Genomic DNA, 22,740 nt, shown 5'->3' on the forward strand with positions numbered 1-22,740 from the left:
CAGTGAGACGCCTTTGCAGTCCCTGACTGCCGACGACACTCCTTCGGCGGTGTCTTCTGTACCCGAGACCGCTGGGTCATCGGCCCTTTCCCAGACTACAACCGAAGCTCCAGCTTATGCCGAGCCTACTAATGTGGACAGATCTACATCCACTCATGGTGTATTTAGGCCTTCATCCTCCTTCTCTATTAAGGCCTTTACCAAATCCAAAGCAGCCAGGCATCACTCTAGGCCTGCTGCACAAGGCCCATCTCCTGGACCCATGCCTAAGAAACAGATGCTTAAAATGGCTGAGGATCTAATAACTCTTATCAGAGGTTCTCAGCCCCCTCCTGACAAGAGACCCAGAGTGGAGGAAGAATCCCCCTCTTCTGATCAGGGATCCATTTTATCAGAGCATTCTGATGCTGAGGAACACTCTTATTCCCCTTTTGAGGATTCGGATGCAGAGCAGTCTATTCCGTCTGTATCCCCCCCTGAGGATTTTTCTTTTGGGGAAACCTTGCACACCTTGAGGGAACACTTCCATTGGGAAGGCCAAGACTTTTCAGACTCCAAAAAAAGACTTAGGGAATTTCTTTGGTTGCCTCAGCACAGACCTCTGGCTATTCCCCCTGTTTTGGAGGTACTGGATAATGTCTATTCGGAAGCTTGTTTTAATCCTGATTCACTGCCTCCTGCACCAGTTAAGCCTGATAGATATTACAGAGTACCCAGTTCTCACCAATTTCTCTACAAAGGCCATAATGCTGACCCTGAAACCATTTCACAAGGCCCTAAGGGAATAAAGGCCTCCACTGCCAAGAATCCATTACCTGCAGAAAGGGAATCTAGATCCCTAGAAAGGTGGGGTAAGAAAGTTTATACCTCGGTCACCCTAGCCATGAGGGCCTTAAACTGCCAGTTTCATATGATCAAATACCAACAGTTCCTGTTATCACAATTAAAAAACAAAATGTCTCAACCTGAACAACCAGATTTAAAAGAGTTACAGGATATGATGCATAGTGCTGAACAAGTGGGTAAACACACTTTACAATGTAGTTATGATGCCCTAGAGGCCTCCAGTAGAGCGGCTGCTACAGGATCAGTCATTCGCAGACATGCCTGGCTTAGAGAACAGAATCTGCCTGATCATGTGAAAGCAAAACTTCTTGATGCACCTTTACAAAAGGATGTTCTTTTTGGTACTAATGCTGAGGATATATTACGAAAAATGGAAGAGAAAGCCAAATCTATGCAAACTGTCAAAGCTTTCTTACAGGTCCAGCCACCACGATTTAGCAGGAATTGGCCATCAAAAAACTAGTCCTTTCCAGCCACTGACAAGCCCCAAAGAGGCAGATACAGACGCGGAAGGGGCAGAGGGCAATCACAAGGGTCATATAGAGGCAGACAATGGCAATCTCCAGCACCAAGAGGTGGTGAAGACAGTGCACAACAATACAGGAAGCAAACTCAATGACTCCCTCATTTCCATGCCAAGCAAGTCTCAACTGGCAGCACCTTTGGGAGGGAAACTAGCATTATTTGCAAGCAATTGGCATCTTGTCACAACAGACAAATGGATACTGGACATTATAAACAGAGGCTACAAATTTCAATTTCACACTCTTCCAAAAATGAGAGGCATGCCAAACCTACCACAAAATCAAAGGGTAGAGGCACAACTGCAAATTTCAAAGCTCCTAAACATGAGGGCTATACAAAAGGTACCTACGCACCAACAAGGTCAAGGTTTTTATTCAAGACTTTTCCTGGTACCAAGAAAAGGAACCGACTGGAGACCCATTCTGGACTTATCAATACTAAACACATTTCTACTCGTACCAAAATTCAAGATGCTCACATTACAGCAACTTCTTCCCATGCTGGGCAAGGAGTTTTGGCTGGTAACATTGGACCTCAAGGAGGCATACCTGCATGTCCCAATCAGACAAAGCTGCAGAAGGTACCTCAGATTTCTTGCAGGTTCAATCCACTATCAATTCTCTGCATTGCCCTTTGGCTTATCTACTGCGCCCAGAGTATTCACCAAGTGCCTGGCATCAGTGATCGCCTATTGCAGACTTCAAGGGATACAAATTTACCCTTATCTGGACGACTGCCTGATCCAAGCGGACAGCAAACATATACTACTGGAACATCTGGCATATGTGACACGGTTACTGCTTTCTCTGGGATACACCATCAACAAGGAGAAATCAAAGCTAACACCTTCTCAGAAAATAACCTTCCTGGGTGCCAGCTTGGACACAAACACCCAGATGGCATACCTTACGCCAGAAAAACAAGGGCAATTATCTCAGTACTTCAAAATACTAGCAAAAAGTACCAGGCTTACTGCAAGGAAAATCCTGCAGGCTCTGGGATTCATGGCATCTTGCATTCTTCTAATCCCGTGTGCAAAGCTGCATATGAGGAAACTTCAATGGTACCTAAAAAATCTATGGTCTCAACACAGTCACAGCTTGGAAGCAACCATTCCAATAATTCCCTGTCTACAAAAGGAATTTCTATGGTGGGCCCAAGCATGTCAAGTAAACACAGGCCTTCCTTTCTGCAAGCCTCAAGCAAAACAAGTCATAACCACAGACGCCTCAGATTACGCCTGGGGGGCGCACATGAAGGACAGGTGCATTCAGGGCAGATGGTCCCAAAAGGAAAAGCACCTTCACATCAATCAAAAAGAAATGCTGGCAGTAATAAATGCAATTACAGCTTTCAAGGACTTCCTGCATCCAGGACAATTGCTCATAAGAACAGACAACACCACAGTAATGTGGTACATAAACAAACAAGGAGGAACTCACTCATACCCCTTGTGCAGACTAGCCATGACTCTTTGGAACTTGGCTCTAGAAAGACAAATCGAACTTCAGGCACAGTACTTGCCAGGGATGGAAAACACACTGGCAGACACTCTGAGCAGAAATATGACAGATCCACACGAATGGAAGCTACATCCACAGGTGTTTACGGAGATAGTCCAAGCGTGGGGGAGGCCAGATATAGATCTTTTTGCCTCCCACAGAAACCATCAATTGAAAAGGTTTTGTTCAAGGACCTTCCATCCAAAGACCTGGAAAGTGGACGCCCTTTCATTCAGTTGGACAACATGGACAGTTTATGCATTCCCACCTCTGCCTCTTCTGCCCAAGGTACTACTGAAAGCAAGAACAGACCGAGGATGATACTGATTGCTCCAGACTGGCCAAGGCAACACTGGTATCCACTCCTGAGGAGCCTAACACATACTCCTCCCTGGCCCCTGCCTCTAATACCTCTCCTGCTGACGCAGAACAACTACAAAACCCTTCACAGCCAGCTGAAAACACTCAACCTCGCTGCATGGAAAATTCCTTAACACCACATCAAACTCTACTCTCCAAGGAGGTGCAGGATGTCATCTTGGAGGCCAGAAGACCATCTACTAGAAAGGCTGCTTCACTCTTTAGACATCCATAGGCAGCTACGTTACTATTTGGACAGAACAAAGTCCTTCAGGAAATCAGACCAACTTTTTGTGTCCTATGCCGTGGGGGCTCCAGGGAAACCAGTGACCAAACAGACCATTTCCAAATGGATTGGCCACTGCATACGTTTTTGTTACTCCTACCATGGGAAACCTGTCCCTACTGGTATCAGATCTCACTCCACCAGGGCAACAGCCACCTCTACAGCCTTCCTCAGAGGTGTGCCTACTAAGGATATCTTGGAGGCAGCCACTTGGAGTTCTGTACATACCTTCACAAAACACTATATTCCAGAACAAGAGCAGGCTTTGCCACTGCTGTTTTGCAGGGCATGCTGGCTCAACCCAGTTCCTCATAGTACCTTCCACCCTATGCATAGCTTTGGGACTCTACCCATCTCTCATTACTGCAGCTGTATGCACGATGAACATAGTACAGTTTTGTACCTACCATAAATGTAGATGTTCGAGTGCGAATACAGCTGCAGTACAGGTTTCCCTCCCTCCTTCCCCACTTGGTAAAGGCATGGGGCCTAACATCCTCTCCATACTACCTGACTGGGTTATCCTGCTATGTTTTATTTGCTTACAACCACTGTTTTTGGATTATATTGCATTGCTTGTATATGGATATAAGCATTATTTATGTATTGCCTTCCTTCTGGGGGCACCTGACATCTGGGGCAAGAAAGACTGAAGAACATGGCGTCGGCTGTGTCTTATATACTCTGGCCTTCCTGACGTCAGAAGAGTAGGCGACAACAACCGACGCCGGACCAAGACTTTGGAATTCGGCCGACCGAGGGACCGCCTGACAGCTGAAAACCCATCTGTCATTACTGCAGCTGTATTCGCACTCGAACATCTACATTTATGGTAGGTACAAAACTGTACTTTGTCTGTGTAGACTTTGGTGCATTGCAAAGACCATGGTTCTGGATTTTCTTGGATTTACCAACGGCTTTTAAATACGAGTCCAGTTGCAGAGCAGGATAAAGCTGCTTTGGAGCTTTTGCAGTAGGTTAGTGGAATATCTGCTGGATTCGTGGATCAGGAGGTTTTGTGTACATTACGATGTTAAGTCTGGAAGATCATATGGGAGGCATTTACCAATTTAAAAAAAAAAAAAAAAAAAGAATCTGAAATCACCATATTTTTTTTTGATGATGAAGATCTGAACATGTCTGCCAGCGGATGAGTGGTTTGTCACTAGTTCATTGTATTTAATAAGGAACAGCAATCGTTTGAGTAACCTGAGTGCAAAACAAAACTTGTATAAATGTAAGGTGCTAGTCAAATTGGAGTTATTTCATTTTGTAGCAAATATGGTGACATATAACAAAGCATGCTTTTTTAAGGTTGTTCCATTTTATGAACCAGATGGTATAATCTAGTTAAGAATAGTAAAGCCAGGAGGAGGAAAGAATGGACAGTTAATGATTTAGCAGAATCTTTGTAAGAGCATCCTAGCTTTGGATTTGTTACTATTTTGTGTAAGAGTTAGACTTGACTTTATTGCCATTCATAAAACCAGATGGTTTAGTCGTGCTGACGTCCTTAGTTAGAAAATTGTCAAGAGTGAGCTTAGTTTGTGAAGAAGTACTGACATGGGATTGTAAACAGAATCAAGTACTACTATTTCAAAATTTGCACAAGTTAACCAACTGAAACTGTGTACTTGTGAGTCATCAAGTATGATGATCTAAAGAAATCAAGAGTCTAGATTATTCAGGAAATGTGGATTTAAAAAAAATTACCTGAATCCTGATAGTTTTCGCCCATCTTGACAATACTCAGATTGAGGATGTCAGTGCCATCTGGTTGTATTACTGGCAGTAAAGTCATGAGGGTGTCAGAGATGGTACTGTGTTTTTAGACATGAATAGCATGAACATTGTGTTAATTCTCAACTCTGACATGAGTGTAGATATTCAGTAGTTTTATTGCAGTGTGACAACAGAAACAAAGGAACACAAAAGAACCTGGTGTGTGTCCGTAACCTTTTGCTAGTTTTCCTGATCATATTATTCTGTGGCTGCATTAGTGTCTTATTTGTTGGAGAGTGGGAGTTGATGCATTTTAATGTTGTGGCGGAAACACATGGCTGTTCTCATGTGCTTACTTTGTCAGGTATACGTTTTACTTGTTGGAGAGTGGGAGTTAATGCATTGTAGAGTCGTGGCGGAAACGCATGGAGTTGTTCTCATGTACTTGCTTCTTCTTTGTCAGGTATATGGCTCCAGAAGTTTTAGATGATTCAATAAATATGAAACATTTCGAATCATTCAAGAGGGCCGACATCTATGCTTTGGGACTAGTGTTTTGGGAAATATCGCGAAGGTGTTCAGTTGGAGGTAAGTTTAAAAAAGTTTTTTTTTATTTGTTTTGACTGGTTGCAGTTTTCTCATTGAACAGCCCTCTATGGAGTCATAGTAACTGAACATGTTAGTCATTCCAGCTTTAGTACTTTGTGGACATGGTTTCTATATGTAGACTCATTCCTGCAGTTGGGACTCCATGAGAGCAAACCTGTTGAGTGTTCTGTCTGGTCTGCTTACACTTCTACACTTCTGTTAGGTTTACATGATGGACAACCACTTCTTAATGTAGCAAATATATTCATATTATCTTGGCATTCCTCTAACAACTTCAGATGTAATCCCATCCTGTTGCCAACGTAAAAAAAGGTAGTAGATTGTGTTTATGGGAATACAGCTGATAACGGAATTGTTGTATTCCTTTTGGAGTAAAGTCAAGGTTCATCTTTTTAGGAATTCACCTTGCTAGTCTGAAGGCTTGGAGTGTGCATTTTAAAAATGTCAGGTTGACTGACCTTTATAAGCCATTTTACTGAAGAACCATTTCCCCATCTACTCGTGATGCAAAGCAAGTAGTTGATTAGCTACTGTTCTGCGGTATGTATTAAATTCACTACAGTGAATTTGTAGGGAAACAGTAGTGCAGGTTGGAGCAGCATCAGACAGTGTACAGTATATGCACCTGATACTAATAAACTATGGTTATGTGAACTGTGTGACAGTGTACAGTGTATGTACCTGATACTAATAAACTATGGTTATGTGAACTGTGTGACAGTGTACAGTGTATGTACCTGATACTAATAAACTATGGTTATGTGAACTGTGTGACGGTGTACAGTATATGTACCTGGTACTAATAAACTATGGTTATGTGAACTATGTGACAGTGTACAGTATATGTACCTGATACTAATAAACTATGGTTATGTGAACTGTGTGACAGTGTACAGTATATGTACCTGATACTAATAAACTATGGTTATTTGAACTGTGTGACAGTGTACAGTATATGTACCTGATACTAATAAACTATGGATGTTCATCGTGTTTCACTGCTGCAGTCGTTACACTTGGGTTATCCTGCCGTCAGGCGGCCCTGCAGTCGGCCAGAGTTCCAAAGTCTTGGTCTGGCGTCGGTTGCTATCGCTTCCTCCCTGACGTCAGTGCGCCAGGGGTATATAAGATGCAGCAGACACCATTTTCTTCAGTCTTTCTTGCCACGCGGTGCCCGAAGAAAAGCAGTTCGCAAGTGCCGGTCAGCCGACTCCTGAGATATCAAATTCGATTTTCAGAACCGAAGTCTTCAGTAAAGCTAAGTACCCCATTGGGGAAAATTTTTCTTGCCTCAGACCGATGTCAGTAAAAGTTGTTAATTGTGTTTCTTGTGGGAAGCAAATACCTCTTAACGATTTTCATTCTTACTGTATTCCATGCCTAGGCCCAGATCACGATGTCACTAGTTGTTGGTTTTGTGCTTGATTTAACAAACGCACTATTAAACGCCGGTTTGATTTTGCTCGCCATTACTTTGGCCGAAGATTTAATTATACCATGCCGTCGGAACAACCGACGACTGCAATGCACAAAAAACGCAGAGACGAGGATAAGGACAGGCATCCGAGGTCCAAAACTGACGACGAAGCCTCTTCTAGGCCAGTCGCCGGTTCTCAGTGAGGCGCTTTCGCAGCCACGGACACTTGCTTCCTTAGAGCCACAGGCCGCTACCGACTCCCACGTGAGGTACCTAGGCCTCTGGATACTCAAGGTATTGGTTCTAGGGAGACTAACTCTTCAGGTGGGTCTGGAGCCGCAGAGCAGGCATTGGCTTCTGAGGGTGTTTTTAGACCATCTCAACTTACCATTAAAACTACAGCCAAGTCTAAAACTCCATTAAAGACAAAGAAGCAAGTACAGCATTCACCTGGACAGGCCTCCATGCCTAAAAAACAGATGCTCAAAATGTCCAAAGACTTAATTACTCTAATCAGGTGTTCCCATCCCCCTCCTGATAAAAGGCCTAGGCAGGATACAGACTATGATTCTTCTGACCAGATTTCTATATATTCTGATTCCTCTTCAGACCAGGAATACTCTACCCCCCTATGAGGACTCTGATGCTGAAGAATCAATTCATTCAGCCTCTCCTCCTGAGCATTATTTTTTTGGGGAAGCTTTACATACCATGAGGGAACATTTCCATTGGGAGGGCCAGGATTATTCAGAATCCAAGAAAAGGCTCAGAGACTTTCTTTTATTGCCTCAGCACAGGCCTCTTGCTATTCCGCCAGTGTTGGATATTGTGGATGTGTTCTCTGAATCCAGTTTAAATCCTGATTCTTTACCCCCTGCTCCAGTCAAGCCAGACAGGTACTACAGAGTCCCTGACTCTCACAAATTTCTTTATAAAAACCCTGCTGCTGACCCAGAAACTATTTCCCAGGGTCCCAAAGGGGTAAAGGCTTCCACGGCTAAAAATCCAGTTCCCTCTGACAGGGATTCTAGAGCATTAAACAGATGGGGGAAGAAAGTTTACACTTCTGCAACTTTAGCAGTGAGGGCTTTAAATTGCCAGTTTCACATGCTTAAATACCAACAATACTTAATGTCACAATTAAAACAGAAAATGACTACTAGTGCAGAACATCCTGACTAAAAGGAAATGCAGGATTTATTGCATGCAGCTGAACAAGTGGGAAAACATACTTTGCAGTGTGGTTTTTATTCATTAGAGGCTTCTTGTAGAGCAGCAGTTACAGGATCTGTGATTCGAAGGCATGCTTGGTTAAAAGAACAAAGTTTACCAGATCATGTTAAGGCAAAATTATTGAATGCACCTTTACAGCAAGACATTTTATTTGGTGTTAATGCAGAAGAGGTATTAAAGAAAATGGAGGATAAGGCAAAATCTATGCAAACAGTGAAGAATTTCTTACAGGTACACCCACCACGATTTAGCAGAAATTGGCCTACAAAAAATTGGTCCTTTCCTGTGACAGGCCACAAAGAGGCAGATACAGATGCCCAAGAGTCAGATCTCAGCCCCAAGGCTCTTACAGACCACGACAGTGGGGTGCTTCAACCCCAATTCAACCCCAAAATGGAGGTGAGGACAAGTCGCAACCTTACAGGAAACAGAGTCCCAATGACTTCCCCCTTCGAATGCCAAGCACTTCACTTTTGGCAGCTCCCTTAGGGGGGGAAACTAGCACTTTTTTTCTCAAAATTGTCAAACAATCACCCAAGACAAATGGGTTCTAAATATTGTGTCTCAAGGATACAGGTTCCACTTTCACACTTTACCAAGACTAAAAGGAATGCCAGACCTGCCACAAAATCAATGGGCAGAGGCACAAAAGCAAATTACAGCCCTCATGGACATGAGAGCTATTCAGAAAGTGCCACAGCAAGAACAAGGACCAGGAAAGACTTTTCCTGGTCCCCAGAAAGGACAAAGCCTGGAGACCCGTACTAGACCTTTCTACTCTAAATTCTTACCTGGATGTACCGAAATTCAAAATGTTGACACTACAGCAGCTACTACCCATGCTGGGCAAGAAGGCTTTGCTTGTTACTTTGGACGTCAAAGAGGCATACCTGCATGTCCCTATCAGACAAAATTGCAGAAGATACCTCAGATTCATAGCTGGTTCAATGCACTATCAATTCTCTGCACTGCCCTTTGGCTTATCTACTGCACCCAGGGTCTTCACAAAATGCCTGGCACCAGTAATTGCATTTTGCAGACAAAAGGGAATTCAAATATATCCATACCTGGATGACTGCCTTATTCCAGCAGAGAGCAAGGACATTCTTCTAAAGCATCTGGCATTTGTAAAAAAGTTGCTAATTTGCCTAGGGTACACAGTAAACGAAAAGTCAAAACTAGTGCCCTCACAAGAAATAATATTCCTGGGTGCCAGCTTAAATACAACGGCCCAGGTGGCTTAACTCACACTAGACAAACAAGGACAACTGACTCAGTATTTTCAATTGATGGCAACAAAGTCCCAGCTCCCTGCAAGAAAAATTCTGCCGGCCTTGGGATTCATGGCATCCTGCATACTACTAATTCCATATGCCAGACTGCATATGAGGAAATTACAATGGTACCTAAAAAGTGTATGGACTCAACTCTGTCACAGTTTGGAAACAGTAATTCCACTAATTCCCTGCCTACAACAGGAGTTTTTGATGGTGGGCACAGGCATGTCACCTCAACAAGGGTCAGCCTTTCACTCTACCCACAGCCAGGCAGACTTTAACAACAGATGCTTCAGATTACGCCTGGGGAGCCCACATGGCAGGAAAATGTATTCAGGGCAAGTGGACCACAGACCAGTTGCATCTTCACATCAATCAAAAAGAGATGATGGCTGTACAAAATGCCCTAACAGCTTTCAAGGACCTTCTGCATCCAGGGCAATTATTATTAAAGACAGACAACACCACAGTAATGTGGTACATAAACAAGCAAGGGGACACACATTCTTACCCCCTATGCAGACGAGCCATGACTCTGTGGAACACAACTCTAACTTATCAAGTTCATCTGCAAGCACAATTCCTGCCAGGAAAGAAAAATACTCTGGCAGATGACTTAAGCAGAAACATCATGGATCCTCATGAGTGGAAACTAAATCCACAAGTCTTCAGCATGATAACGCAAAAAATGGGGGTGCCCAGACATAGATCTTTTTGCCTCCCCAGTGAATTGCCAGCTCCAAAAATTCTGCACAAGGACTTACCACACACAAGCATGGAAAATGGATGCTCTTTCGTTCATCTGGAAAAACCTAAAAGTTTATGCCTTCCCACCACTGCCTCTATTTCAAAGGTACTCCTAAAAGCCAGACAAGAAAAACTGCAGATGATCCTGATTGCTCCAGATTGGCCACGCCAGAACTGGTACCCAATCTTAAAGAACTTAGCTCAAGGACCACCATGGATTTTACCTCAAATTCTACACCTTCTGACTCAACAAAACAATCAGATCCTGCACAGTCAGCTCAAAACCTTAAACCTGGCTGCATGGCAGATTCATTAGTCAAACAGACAAACCCCTCTGTCTAAAGCTGTTATGGATGTCATTTTGGAGGCCAGGAGGCCTAGCACCAGGAAATCTTATTCAGAAAAGTGGAAGAGATTCTGTGCCTGGAACCAGGCTCAAAGCCTTGACCCTCTTGTCCCAAACATTCCTCAGATACCACAATACTTAACTGAGATGCTGGACAAAGGACTATCCTTCTCATCCATTAAGATCCAAAGGACTATCCTTCTCATCCATTAAGATCCACGCATCTGCCATCTCTGCTCATTACAACACAGATCCTCCTATTTTCTCTCATCCATTGCTTAAGCAGTACCTCAGAGGGGCTAAAAACATAAGACCGCTTCGGAGAGCACCAACGCCTACTTGGGACCTCAATTTTGTCTTGGAAAAACTCACTTTACCTCCTTTTGAACCAGCCAATTCAGCAGAATTAAAATATGTATCATGGGAAACAGCTCTGCTTCTGGCAATAACTTCAGTACGAAGAGTCTGAGTTACAGGCACTAATGGCAGTTTAGCCTTTCATCATTTTTCATCAAGACAGGGTTTCTTTAAGAACAAACCCTTCATTTATGCCTAAGGTGGTATCCAGTGTGGTTCTTAACCAAACTATCCACTTACCAACTTTTTATCCAAATCCCCAGAATAAAGGGGAGAGACTTCTTCATTCCTTGGACATTCACAGACAATTACGTTTCTACTTGGACAAAACAAAAGCTTTCAGAAAAAACTGAGCAATTGTTTGTAGCATATGCTGCAGGATCACAGGGAAAGGCTATTTCAAAGCAGACCATTTCAAAGTGGATATGACACTGTATCCGGTTCTGCTACACACAGCATGGGAAGCCTGTAACCTAGTAACATTAGACCACATTCCACCAGGGCAACTGCCACTTCTACTGCCTACCTTAGAGGAGTACCTACCAAAGATATCATGGAAGCTGCAACTTGGAGTTCAGTGCACACCTTTACTAAGCATTACCATTTGCCTCAGTATTCTAGATCTAGAGCTGGCTTCGCCACTGCAGTGCTGCAGGGCCTCATAGTCACACCAAATCCTCTGTAGAACCAGCCACCCTCACTCAGCTTTGGGATTCAACCCAAGTGTAATGACTGCAGCAGTGAAACACGATGAACATAGTACAGATGTTCATCGTACATACAGCTGCAGTAATCACAGATGGGTTTTCTGCCGTCAGGCGGGTCCTCGGTTGGCCGAATTCCAAATTCTAGGTCCGGCGTCGGTTGTTGTCGCTTTCTTTCCTGACGTCAGTGAGGCAGGAGTATATAAGACACAGCCGACGCCATTTTCTTCAGTCTTTTTTGCCGCGCGGTGCCCGAAGCAGAAGCAGTTCGCAAGTGCCGGTCGGCCAGCTCCTGAATTTACGAAAAATTGGAAACCGAAGTCTTCATTAAAGCTAAGTACCCCGTTGGGGAAACTTTTCTTGCCTCAGACCAATGTCAGAAAAAGTTAACAATTGTATTTCTTGTGGGAAGCAAATACCGCATAAGGATTTCCATTCCCTCTGCATACCTTGTTTAGGCCCAGACCACGACGTCTCGGGCTGTCGCTTTTGCGCTACTTTCAATAAACGCACTATTAAGCGTCGGGCGGAGTTCGCCCAACACTTTTTTGGTACAGCCTTTGATTATAAAATGTCGTCGGAGACTCCGACTACCGTTTTGTCCAAAAAACGTAAGGACAAGGACCGACACGACGCCAAAACCGGCTACACGTGGTCCGGTTCTCAGCGAGACGCCTATGCAGTCCCTGACTACCGACGACACTTCTTTGGCGGTGTCTTCTGTAACCGAGACCGCAGGTACCTCGGCCCAGACCCAGACTACAACCACCAAAGCCACTGTGAGCGTTGAGCCTCCTAATGTGGACAGGTCCACTTCCACCCATGGTGTCTTTAGACCCTCATCTTCCTTTTCCATTAAGGCGTTTACCAAGTCCAAGTCAGCCAGGCATCCCAAGAGGCCTGTTGCACAGGGCCCATCTCCAGGCCCCATGCCTAAAAAGCAGATGCTTAAAATGGCTGAGGATTTAATTACTCTTATCAGGGGTTCCCAACCCCCTCCAGACAAGAGACCCAGAGTGGAGGAAGATTCTCCCTCTTCTGATCAGGGCTCCATTTTTTCAGAACATTCTGATGTAGAGGAACACTCTTACTCCCCTTTTGAAGATTCTGATGCAGAGAAGTCCATTCCTTCTGTATCTCCTCCTGAGGATTTTTCTTTTGGGGAAACCTTGCACACCTTGAGGGAACACTTCCATTGGGAAGGCCAAGACTTTTCTGATTCCAAGAAAAGACTTAGGGAATTTCTTGTGTTACCTCAACACAGACCTCTGGCGATACCTCCTGTCTTGGACATACTTGATGATGTTTATTCGGAGGCTTGCCTTAATCCGGATTCCCTGCCTCCTGCCCCAGTCAAGCCTGATAGGTACTACAGAGTTCCTAACTCTCACCAATTTCTTTACAAAAGCCATAATGCTGACCCTGAAACCATTTCTCAAGGCCCCAAGGGAATGAAGGCCTCTACTGCTAAGAATCCACTACCTTCCGAAAGAGAGTCAAGATCCTTAGAAAGGTGGGGAAAAAAGGTATATACCTCGGCCACCCTAGCCATGAGGGCCTTAAATTGTCAGTTTCATATGCTTAAATATCAGCAGTTTCTGTTATCACAATTAAGAAATAAAATGTCTCAACCTGAACAACCAGACTTAAAGGAGTTGCAGAATATGATGCATAGTGCAGAACAAGTGGGTAAACACACCTTACAATGTGGCTATGATGCCCTAGAGGCCTCAAGAAGAGCTGCTGTTACAGGATCAGTCATTCGTAGACATGCCTGGCTTAGGGAACAAATCTTGCCTGATCATGTGAAAGCTAAACTATTAGATGCTCCTTTACAAAAGGATGTGTTATTTGGTACTAATGCTGAGGAGATACTACGGAAAATGGAAGAAAAAGCCAAATCTATGCAAACTGTCAAAGTTTTTCTACAGGTTCAACCACCACGTTTTAGCAGAAATTGGCCTTCTAAAAACTGGTCCTTTCCAGCCACGGACAAGCCCCAAAGAGGTAGATACAGGCGCACAAGGGGCAGAGGACAATCACAAGGATCATATAGAGGCAGGCAATGGCAAACTCCAGCACCAAGAGGTGGCGAAGACAGTGCACAACAATACAGGAAACAAACCCAATGAGTTCCTGTTTTCCATGCCAAGCAAGTCTCAGCTGGCAGCACCCTTGGGAGGAAAACTGGCATTATTTACAAGAAATTGGCATATTGTCACAACAGACAAGTGGATCCTGGACGTTATAAACAGAGGCTACAGATTTCATTTTCACACTCTTCCAAAATGAGAGGCATGCCAAACCTGCCACACAATCAAAGGGCAGAGGCACAACTACAAATTTCAAAGCTCATAGACATGAAAGCTATTCAAGAGGTACCTATTCACGAGCAAGGTCAAGGTTTTACTCCAGGCTATTTCTGGTACCAAGGAAAGGATCCGACTGGAGACCCATTTTGGACTTATCCATCCTAAACACATTCTTACTCGCACTAAAATTCAAGATGCTCACATTACAGCAGCTTCTTCCCATGCTGGGCAAGGAGTTTTGGCTGGTAACATTGGACCTCAAGGAGGCATACCTGCATGTCCCAATCAGACAAAGCTGCAGAAGATACCTCAGATTTCTTGCAGGTTCAATACACTATCAATTCTCTGCATTGCCCTTTGGCTTATCTACTGCCCAGAGTATTCACGAAATGCCTGGCATTAGTAATTGCCTACTGCAGACTTCAAGGGATACAAATTTACCCTTATTTGGACGACTGCCTGATCCAAGCGGACAGCAAGCACATACTTCTGGAACATCTGGCTTATGTAACACGGTTACTGCATTCTCTGGGATACACAATCAACAAAGAGAAATCCAGGCTAACACCATCTCAGAAAATAACTTTCCTGGGTGCCAACTTGGACACAAACACCCAGATGGCCTATCTTACGCCAGAAAAACAGGGGCAACTAACTCAATACTTCAAAATACTAGCAAATTGTACCAGGCTTACTGCAAAGAAAATCCTGCAGGCTCTGGGCTTCATGGCATCTTGCATTCTTTTAATCCCATGTGCAAATTTGCATATGAGGAAACTTCAATGGTACCTAAAAAACCTTTGGTCTCAGCACAGCCACAGTTTGGAAACAATAATACCAATAATTCCATGTTTGCAAAAGGAATTTCTATGGTGGGCCCAAACATGTCAAACAAACACAGGTCTCCCATTCTGCAAGCCTCAAGCAAATCAAGTCATCACAACAGACACCTCAGATTACGCCTGGGGGGCGCACATGACAGACAGGTGCATTCAGGGCAAATGGTCCCAAAAGGAAAAGCACCTTCACATCAATCAAAAAGAAATGCTAGCAGTGATGAATGCAATTACAGCTTTCAAGGACTTCCTGCATCCAGGACAATTATTGATAAGAACAGACAACACCACAGTAATGTGGTACATAAACAAACAAGGAGGAACACATTCATACCCCCTGTGCGGACTAGCCATGACACTTTAGAACTTGGCTCTGGAATGGCAAATCGAACTTCAAGCACAGTACTTGCCAGGTTTGGAAAACACGCTGGCAGACAATCTAAGCAGAAATATGACCGATCCACACGAATGGAAGTTGCATCCTCAAGTGTTTACAAAGATAATCCAAGCGTGGGAGAGGCCAGACATAGATCTCTTCGCCTCCCACAGGAATCATCAGTTGGAAAAGTTTTGTTCAAGGACCTTTCATCCAAAGGCCTGGAGAGTGGACGCCTTTTCATTCAGTTGGACAGCATGGACAGTTTACGCTTTCCCACCTCTGCCTCTTCTGCCCAAGGTGCTCTTGAAAGCAAGAGCAGGCAGACCGAAGATGATACTGATTGCTCCAGACTGGCCAAGACAACACTGGTACCCACTCCTGAGGAGCCTAACACATACTCCTCCCTGGTCCCTACCTCTAATGCCTCTTCTGCTGACTCAGCACAGCTACAAAACTCTTCACAGTCAGCTGAAAACACTCAGTCTCGCTGCATGGAAAATTCCTTAACACCACAACAGACTCTACTCCCCAAAGAGGTGCAGGATGTCATTTTGGAGGCCAGAAGGCCATCTACTAGAAAGGCTTACTCTGCAAAATGGAAACGGTTTTGCTCTTGGAATGAGAAAAAAGTCCAGGACCCTAGAAAACTGAATTTGCCTCGGGTATTACAGTATCTAGCTGAGCTGCTGAACAGTGGACTTTCATTTTCCTCCATAAAAATCCATGCCTCAGCCATTTCTGCAGAATTCAACACAGATCCACCCTTATTCTCTCACCCACTCTTAAGACAGTTCCTCAGAGGGGCTAAGAATACAAGACCACCAAGGAAACAACCAATTCCAGCCTGGGATCTTAATTACATTCTAGAAAAATTAACATTGCCTCCCTTTGAACCAGCTGCCTCAACAGATTTGCAATATTTGTCCTGGAAAACAGCTTTCCTCCTGGCCATTACCTCAGCTCGTAGGGTTTGAACTACAAGCCCTCATGGCTGTGCAGCCCTTTCTCATCTTCCATCAGGACAGGGTTTCCTTGAACCAACCCGTCATTTATGCTTAAAGTGGTATCCAGGGTAGCTTTAAATCAAGCCATACACTTACCTACCTTTTACCCCAATCCTCAAAACAAAGGGGAAAGGCTGCTACACTCCTTAGACATCCATAGACAGCTACGTTATTATTTGGACAGAACAAAGCCTTTCAGGAAATCAGAACAACTTTTGTGTCCTATGCTGTAGGAGCTCAAGGGAAGCCAGTTACCAAACAGACAATTTCAAAATGGATAGGCCACTGCATACGGTTTTGTTACTCCTATCATGGAAAATCTGTCCCTACAGGCATCAGATCCCACTCCACCAGAGCCACAGCTACCTCTACAGCCTTCCTCAGAGGAGTTCCTACCAAAGATATTTTGGAGGCAGCCACTTGGAGTTCTGTGCATACCTTCACAAAACACTACCACCTGCCTTTATATTCCAAAACTAGAGCAGGCTTTGCTACTGCTGTGTTGCAGGGCATTCTGGCTCATCCCAGTTCCACCTAGTGCCTACCACCCTGTGTAGCTTTGGGATTCTACCCATCTGTGATTACTGCAGCTGTATGCACGATGAACATAGTACAGTTTTGTACCTACCATAAATGTAGATGTTCGAGTGCTAATACAGCTGCAGTACAGTTTTCCTCCCTCCTTCCCCTCTTGGTAAAGGCCTAGGACCTAACCCCTCTTCATACAACCTGATTGGGTTATCCTTCTATGGTATATTTGCTTGTAACTACTGTTTTTTGATTATATTGCATTTCATGTATATAATTATAATTTATGTATTGCCTTCCTTTTGGGGGCACCTGACATCTGGGGCAAGAAAGACTGAAGAAAATGGCGTCGGCTGTGTCTTATATACTCCTGCCTCACTGACGTCAGGAAAGAAAGCGACAACAACCAACGCCGGACCTAGACTTTGGAATTCGGCCGACCGAGGACCCGCCCGACGGCAGAAAACCCATCTGTGATTACTGCAGTTGTATTAGCACTCTAACATCTACATTTATGGTAGGTACAAAACTGTACTTTTTGTACCTACCATAAATGTAGATGTTAGAGTGTTATGCTATGTTATGTTATGTTATGCTGCAGTCCAGGTTACCCACCCGCCATCCCCTCTTTCCTAGCTGGGACTTATCTATACTTCTCAACCCTATACTACCTATGTGGTGTATTTGCTGGTTACTGAAGGTTTAGTTTTTGCATTATTGTATGTTTTATTAGCAATAAGCAACATCTAGGGCAAGAAAAACTGAAGAAAATGGCGTCGGCTGCATCTTATATACCCCTGGCACACTGACGTCAGGGAGGAAGCAACAGCAACCGACGCCGGACCAAGACTTTGGAACTCTGGCTGACTGCAGGCCCGCCTGACGGCAAGATAACCCAAGTGTAATGACTGCAGCAGTGAAGACACTTTAACATCTACATTTATGGTAGGTACAAAACTGTACTTTATGTGAACTGTGTGACAGTGTACAGTATATGTACCTGATACTAATAAACTATGGTTATTTGAACTGTTACAGTGTACGGTACAAGTACCTGATACTAATAAACTATGGTTATGTGAACTGTGCTCATGCTTCTTATGTAACAACTTCTGATTTTGTTGATCTTGAACTTTGGCTTATTTATTGTTTTGTTTTAGAAGTCTGCACAGTCATTGCTTCCTCCATCCCCCCTACCCCCCACCAGTGTTCTAAACTTCTCCTGTAGGTACCTATGCCATCCCACATTCACTGGTGCACATTTCCCTTTGGAAACCAATTCTTTGCATTGGTCATATGTTTTTCCTTGATGTCCTTGTGTGTTCATGTATACATAAGGGTATATTTGTAATGGTCTTGTTCACTATAGTCTGTTTCTCATAAAATATAACATTATGCATACCTGCTGTACAAAGCACCCATTTGTGTTGTATAACCAGAAGGTTTGGGAGCCTGTGTTTAGCTTAGCTGCAGTTTCGGTGACAGTCAGTCACCAAAAGCAATTTTATTGACTGAAGAATTCACTTTTCTCCACTGTTGTGTGAACTCTGAGTAGAAGTGCTCATAGTTAGAGTTTTTGGTGAAGTGAGCATTTGCTGTGGGGGGGGGCTGTTGACGTGTTTGTATTGAAAGCAACCTACAATTGTGTATGTGTGTTGCACTGTCCTGCTTATCAAACAGCTGCTGTTGTCTTGTTTACAACAGTCTACCAAATCTAATAGCAACATGAACTCTGAGGCATGTTGAGTTATTAGAGCTGGTCAAGGGTAATGCAAGCAGTGGTTTTTAATGTTGTAATTCACATGGTGACCGTAGTAAGTTGGTGGAGTTATTAGATGACTTGGCTTCAAATTATACAGACAACCCAAGTTTCTTGTACTCAAATTAACTCTCTAGACAGTTAAAATCAAGAAAAAGAATGCGCATCTGTGTGAAAAAGAAGCGTACAGAAAAAGGACTCCTATTATAGGAAAAAAGTTCTAAAATGTGGTTTACTGAGATATTGTTGCAATTTTTAATCCAGTTTCAGGAAACATAACCCATATTCTCTAGTTTGTATTTTTTTTTCTCAATCAAAATTTGGCTAGATAACATCAAAATTTAATATTTACTATTAAAAAGGTCTCGTCATCACTGTCATCAACCCCCTTTTTCCCCCATTTTCTACATGGGTCAGGATGTCATGTCAGCTATCACCATCTCTATTGATTTCGTGCCATTGTACAACACTCATGCCTGACTGTCGCAGGCTTTGTCACACAGTCCATCCACTTCTTTGATGGATGCACTTATTTCCTCTTGCCTTCATCTGTCTGTCCAAAACATCTTTACCAGATTGTCTAATGCTTTTCTGCACATGTGCCCAGACCACTGTAACATGTTTTCTTTAAACTTCTCTGCAATTGGGAGCTACTTTGGCTTCTGCTTTGATGTAATCATTTCTCCTTCTGTTTCACAGTGTTTATCCTACCACCTGTCGCTGGCACTTAATTTCCATTATCTCTAGCTTCCTAAACTGCTCTGCTTTTACTGTACACCTTAAGTTTCAGATTCTTTGGCATTCTTCTGTCATACATTGTCTCTAACAATTCTGTGCCTCTTCTTCTAGCTTTGACCTCTTCATTCAGACTTCACTTCTGCTCAACCCCCCCATATATTTGAGGATGTTTACCTGTTCCATTATTTTCCCTTCAATCTCAAGTTTTCTTTTGATTTCCCCCATTTGTTACCATTACAGCCGTCTTATCTTTACTCCATTTCATTCCCATGTGGATGTCCCCTTTGTGCTTGTACACTGGCACTGATATGCTTATTATCCAGTCATCGGGGATATGCCTTTCTCTCCATGCTGCTGCTATAAGAACCCTCAGAAGCCATCTGTCCCCTCTCACCCAACATCTTGATCATATCTACTGTGACCTCACCCGAGCCTGTTCCTTTCCCTGACTTCATTTTTCTTAGCACTGTTCTTATTCTAGGGTGGGCTCCTCCTCCTTTTTCATTGTAGACTGTCTGGGGCAGTACAGCTTCTGTGGGGTTTTCTTCATTTAGAAGCTGCTGGAAGTACTCCTTCCGTCTGCCATTTATGCTGTGTGGATTGGTGGATCAAGTTGTTGCTGGCATCCCTTACAAAGAGCGTTTAAAAATCTTCTTTATCTTTGTCTTACAACCTAATAGTTTCTTTGTGCCATCTACTAAGTCACTTTCCAGTCGCTGATAGAGTGCTTTTGATGCCTTATTTACTATTGTGACTCCTCTTTTAGCCTGTATCAACCAGTGTTTCTTTTCAGTGTAGCCTGCCTTTTCTGTCTCCCACTTTTTCCAGCACTCCTTTCTTTTGATGACTTTCTGGACTTGCTTTCCACCACCAGCTTTCTTATGTACCTTATTTCCATAGCTGTCTCAGCCTCATATCTGTTCTGTAGTCCTCAAACATGCTGTTTTGAGTAGCTGCATTTCTTCAACTCCATCTGTTTCCTGATGTTCATCGTGCATACAGCTGCAGTAATCACAGATGGGTTTTCAGCCGTCAGGCGGTCCCTCTGTCGGCCGAATTCCAAAGTCTTGGTCCGGCGTCAGTTGTTGTCGCTTACTCTTCTGACGTCAGGAAGGCCAGAGTATATAAGACACAGCCGACGCCATGTTCTCCAGTCTTTTTTGCCGCGCGGTGCCCGAAGCAGAAGCAGTTCGCAAGTGCCGGTCGGCCAGCTCCTGAATTACGAAAATATTTGGAACCGAAGTCTTCATTAAAGCTAAGTACCCGTTGGGAATCTTTTCTTGCCTCACACCGATGTCAGAAAAAGTTAATAATTGTATTTCTTGTGGGAAGCAAATACCGCATAAGGATTTCCATTCCCTTTGCATACCTTGTTTGGGCCCAGACCACGACGTCTCGGGCTGTCGCTTTGTCGCTACCTTCAATAAACGCACTATCAAGAGTCGGGCGGAGTTCGCCCAACACTTTTTTGGTAAAGCTTTTGATTATAAAATGTCGCCGACACTCCTACTACCGCTTTATCCAAAAAACGCAAGGAAAAGGACCGACATGCGAGGCCCGCGGTCTCCACCGACACCACGCCGAAACAGGCTCCACGTGGTCCGGTTCTCAGCGAGACGCCTTTGCAGTCCCTGACTACCGACGACACTCCTTCAGCGGTGTCTTCTGTACCCGAGACCGCTGGGTCATCGGCCCTTTCCCAGACTACAACCGAAGCCCCAGCTTATGTCGAGCCTACTAATGTGGACAGATCTGCATCCACCCATGGTGTATTTAGGCCTTCATCCTCTTTTTCTATTAAGGCCTTTACTAAATCCAAAGCAGCCAGGCATCACACTAGGCCTGCTGCTCAAGGCCCATCTCCTGGACCCATGCCTAAGAAACAGATGCTTAAAATGGCTGAGGATCTAATAACTCTTATCAGAGGTTCTCAGCCCCCTCCTGACAAGAGACCCAGAGTGGAGGAAGAATCCCCCTCTTCTGATCAGGGATCCATTTTATCAGAGCATTCTGATGCTGAGGAACACTCTTATTCCCCTTTTGAGGATTCGGATGCAGAGCAGTCTATCCCTTCTGTATCCCCCCCTGAGGATTTTTCTTTTGGGGTAACTTTGCACACCTTGAGGGAACACTTCCATTGGGAAGGCCAAGACTTTTCAGACTCCAAGAAAAGACTTAGGGAATTTCTTTGGCTACCTCAGCACCGACCTCTGGCTATTCCCCCTGTTTTGGAGGTACTGGATGATGTCTATTCGGAGGCTTGTTTTAATCCTGATTCACTGCCTCCTGCACCGGTCAAGCCTGATAGATATTACAGAGTACCCAGTTCTCACCAATTTCTCTACAAAGGCCATAATGCTGACCCTGAAACCATTTCACAAGGCCCTAAGGGAATAAAGGCCTCCACTGCCAAGAATCCACTTCCTGCAGAAAGGGAATTGAGATCTCTAGAAAGGTGGGGTAAGAAGGTTTATACCTCGGCCACCCTAGCCATGAGGGCCTTAAACTGCCAGTTTCATATGATTAAATATCAACAGTTCCTGTTATCACAATTAAAAAACAGAATGTCTCAACCTGAACAACCAGATTTAAAAGAGTTACAGGATATGATGCATAGTGCAGAACAAGTGGGTAAACACACTTTACAATGTGGTTATGATGCCCTAAAGGCCTCCAGTAGAGCGGCTGCTACAGGATCAGTCATTCGCAGACATGCCTGGCTTAGGGAACAAAATCTGCCTGATCATGTGAAAGCAAAACTTCTTGATGCACCCTTACAAAAGGATGTTCTTTTTGGTACTAATGCTGAGGATATATTACGAAAAATGGAAGAGAAAGCCAAATCTATGCAAACTGTCAAAGCTTTCTTACAGGTCCAGCCACCACGATTTAGCAGGAATTGGCCATCAAAATCTGGTCCTTTCCAGCCACTGACAAGCCCCAAAGAGGCAGATACAGACGCGGAAGGGGCAGAGGGCAATCACAAGGGTCATATAGAGGCAGACAATGGCAATCTCCAGCACCAAGAGGTGGTGAAGACAGTGCACAACAATACAGGAAGCAAACTCAATGACTCCCTCATTTCTATGCCAAGCAAGTCTCAGCTGGCAGCACGTTTGGGAGGGAAACTAGCATTATTTGCAAGCAATTGGCATATTGTCACAACAGATAAATGGATACTGGACATTATAAACAGAGGCTACAAATTTCAATTTCACACTCTTCCAAAAATGAGAGGCATGCCAAACCTACC

The 22,740-nt window shown here is 44.0% G+C and overlaps 1 protein-coding gene across 1 annotated transcript in view; it reads left to right on the forward strand.

Moving 5' to 3' along the window:
• The window catches only part of TGFBR1 (transforming growth factor beta receptor 1), an 845,154-nt gene that overhangs the window by 804,440 nt on the left and 17,974 nt on the right, over window positions 1-22,740 (forward strand). Inside the window, exon 7 of the mRNA XM_044065109.1 lies at window positions 5,705-5,829. Coding sequence (XP_043921044.1) covers window positions 5,705-5,829 — 125 coding nt within the window. The remainder of the gene's footprint in view (window positions 1-5,704; window positions 5,830-22,740) is intronic.

This window comes from Protopterus annectens, chromosome 3.part0 (genome assembly GCF_019279795.1).
Source record: "Protopterus annectens isolate FY-2018-M chromosome 3.part0, PAN1.0, whole genome shotgun sequence".
In the NCBI taxonomy this organism is placed as follows: domain Eukaryota; kingdom Metazoa; phylum Chordata; order Ceratodontiformes; family Protopteridae; genus Protopterus; species Protopterus annectens.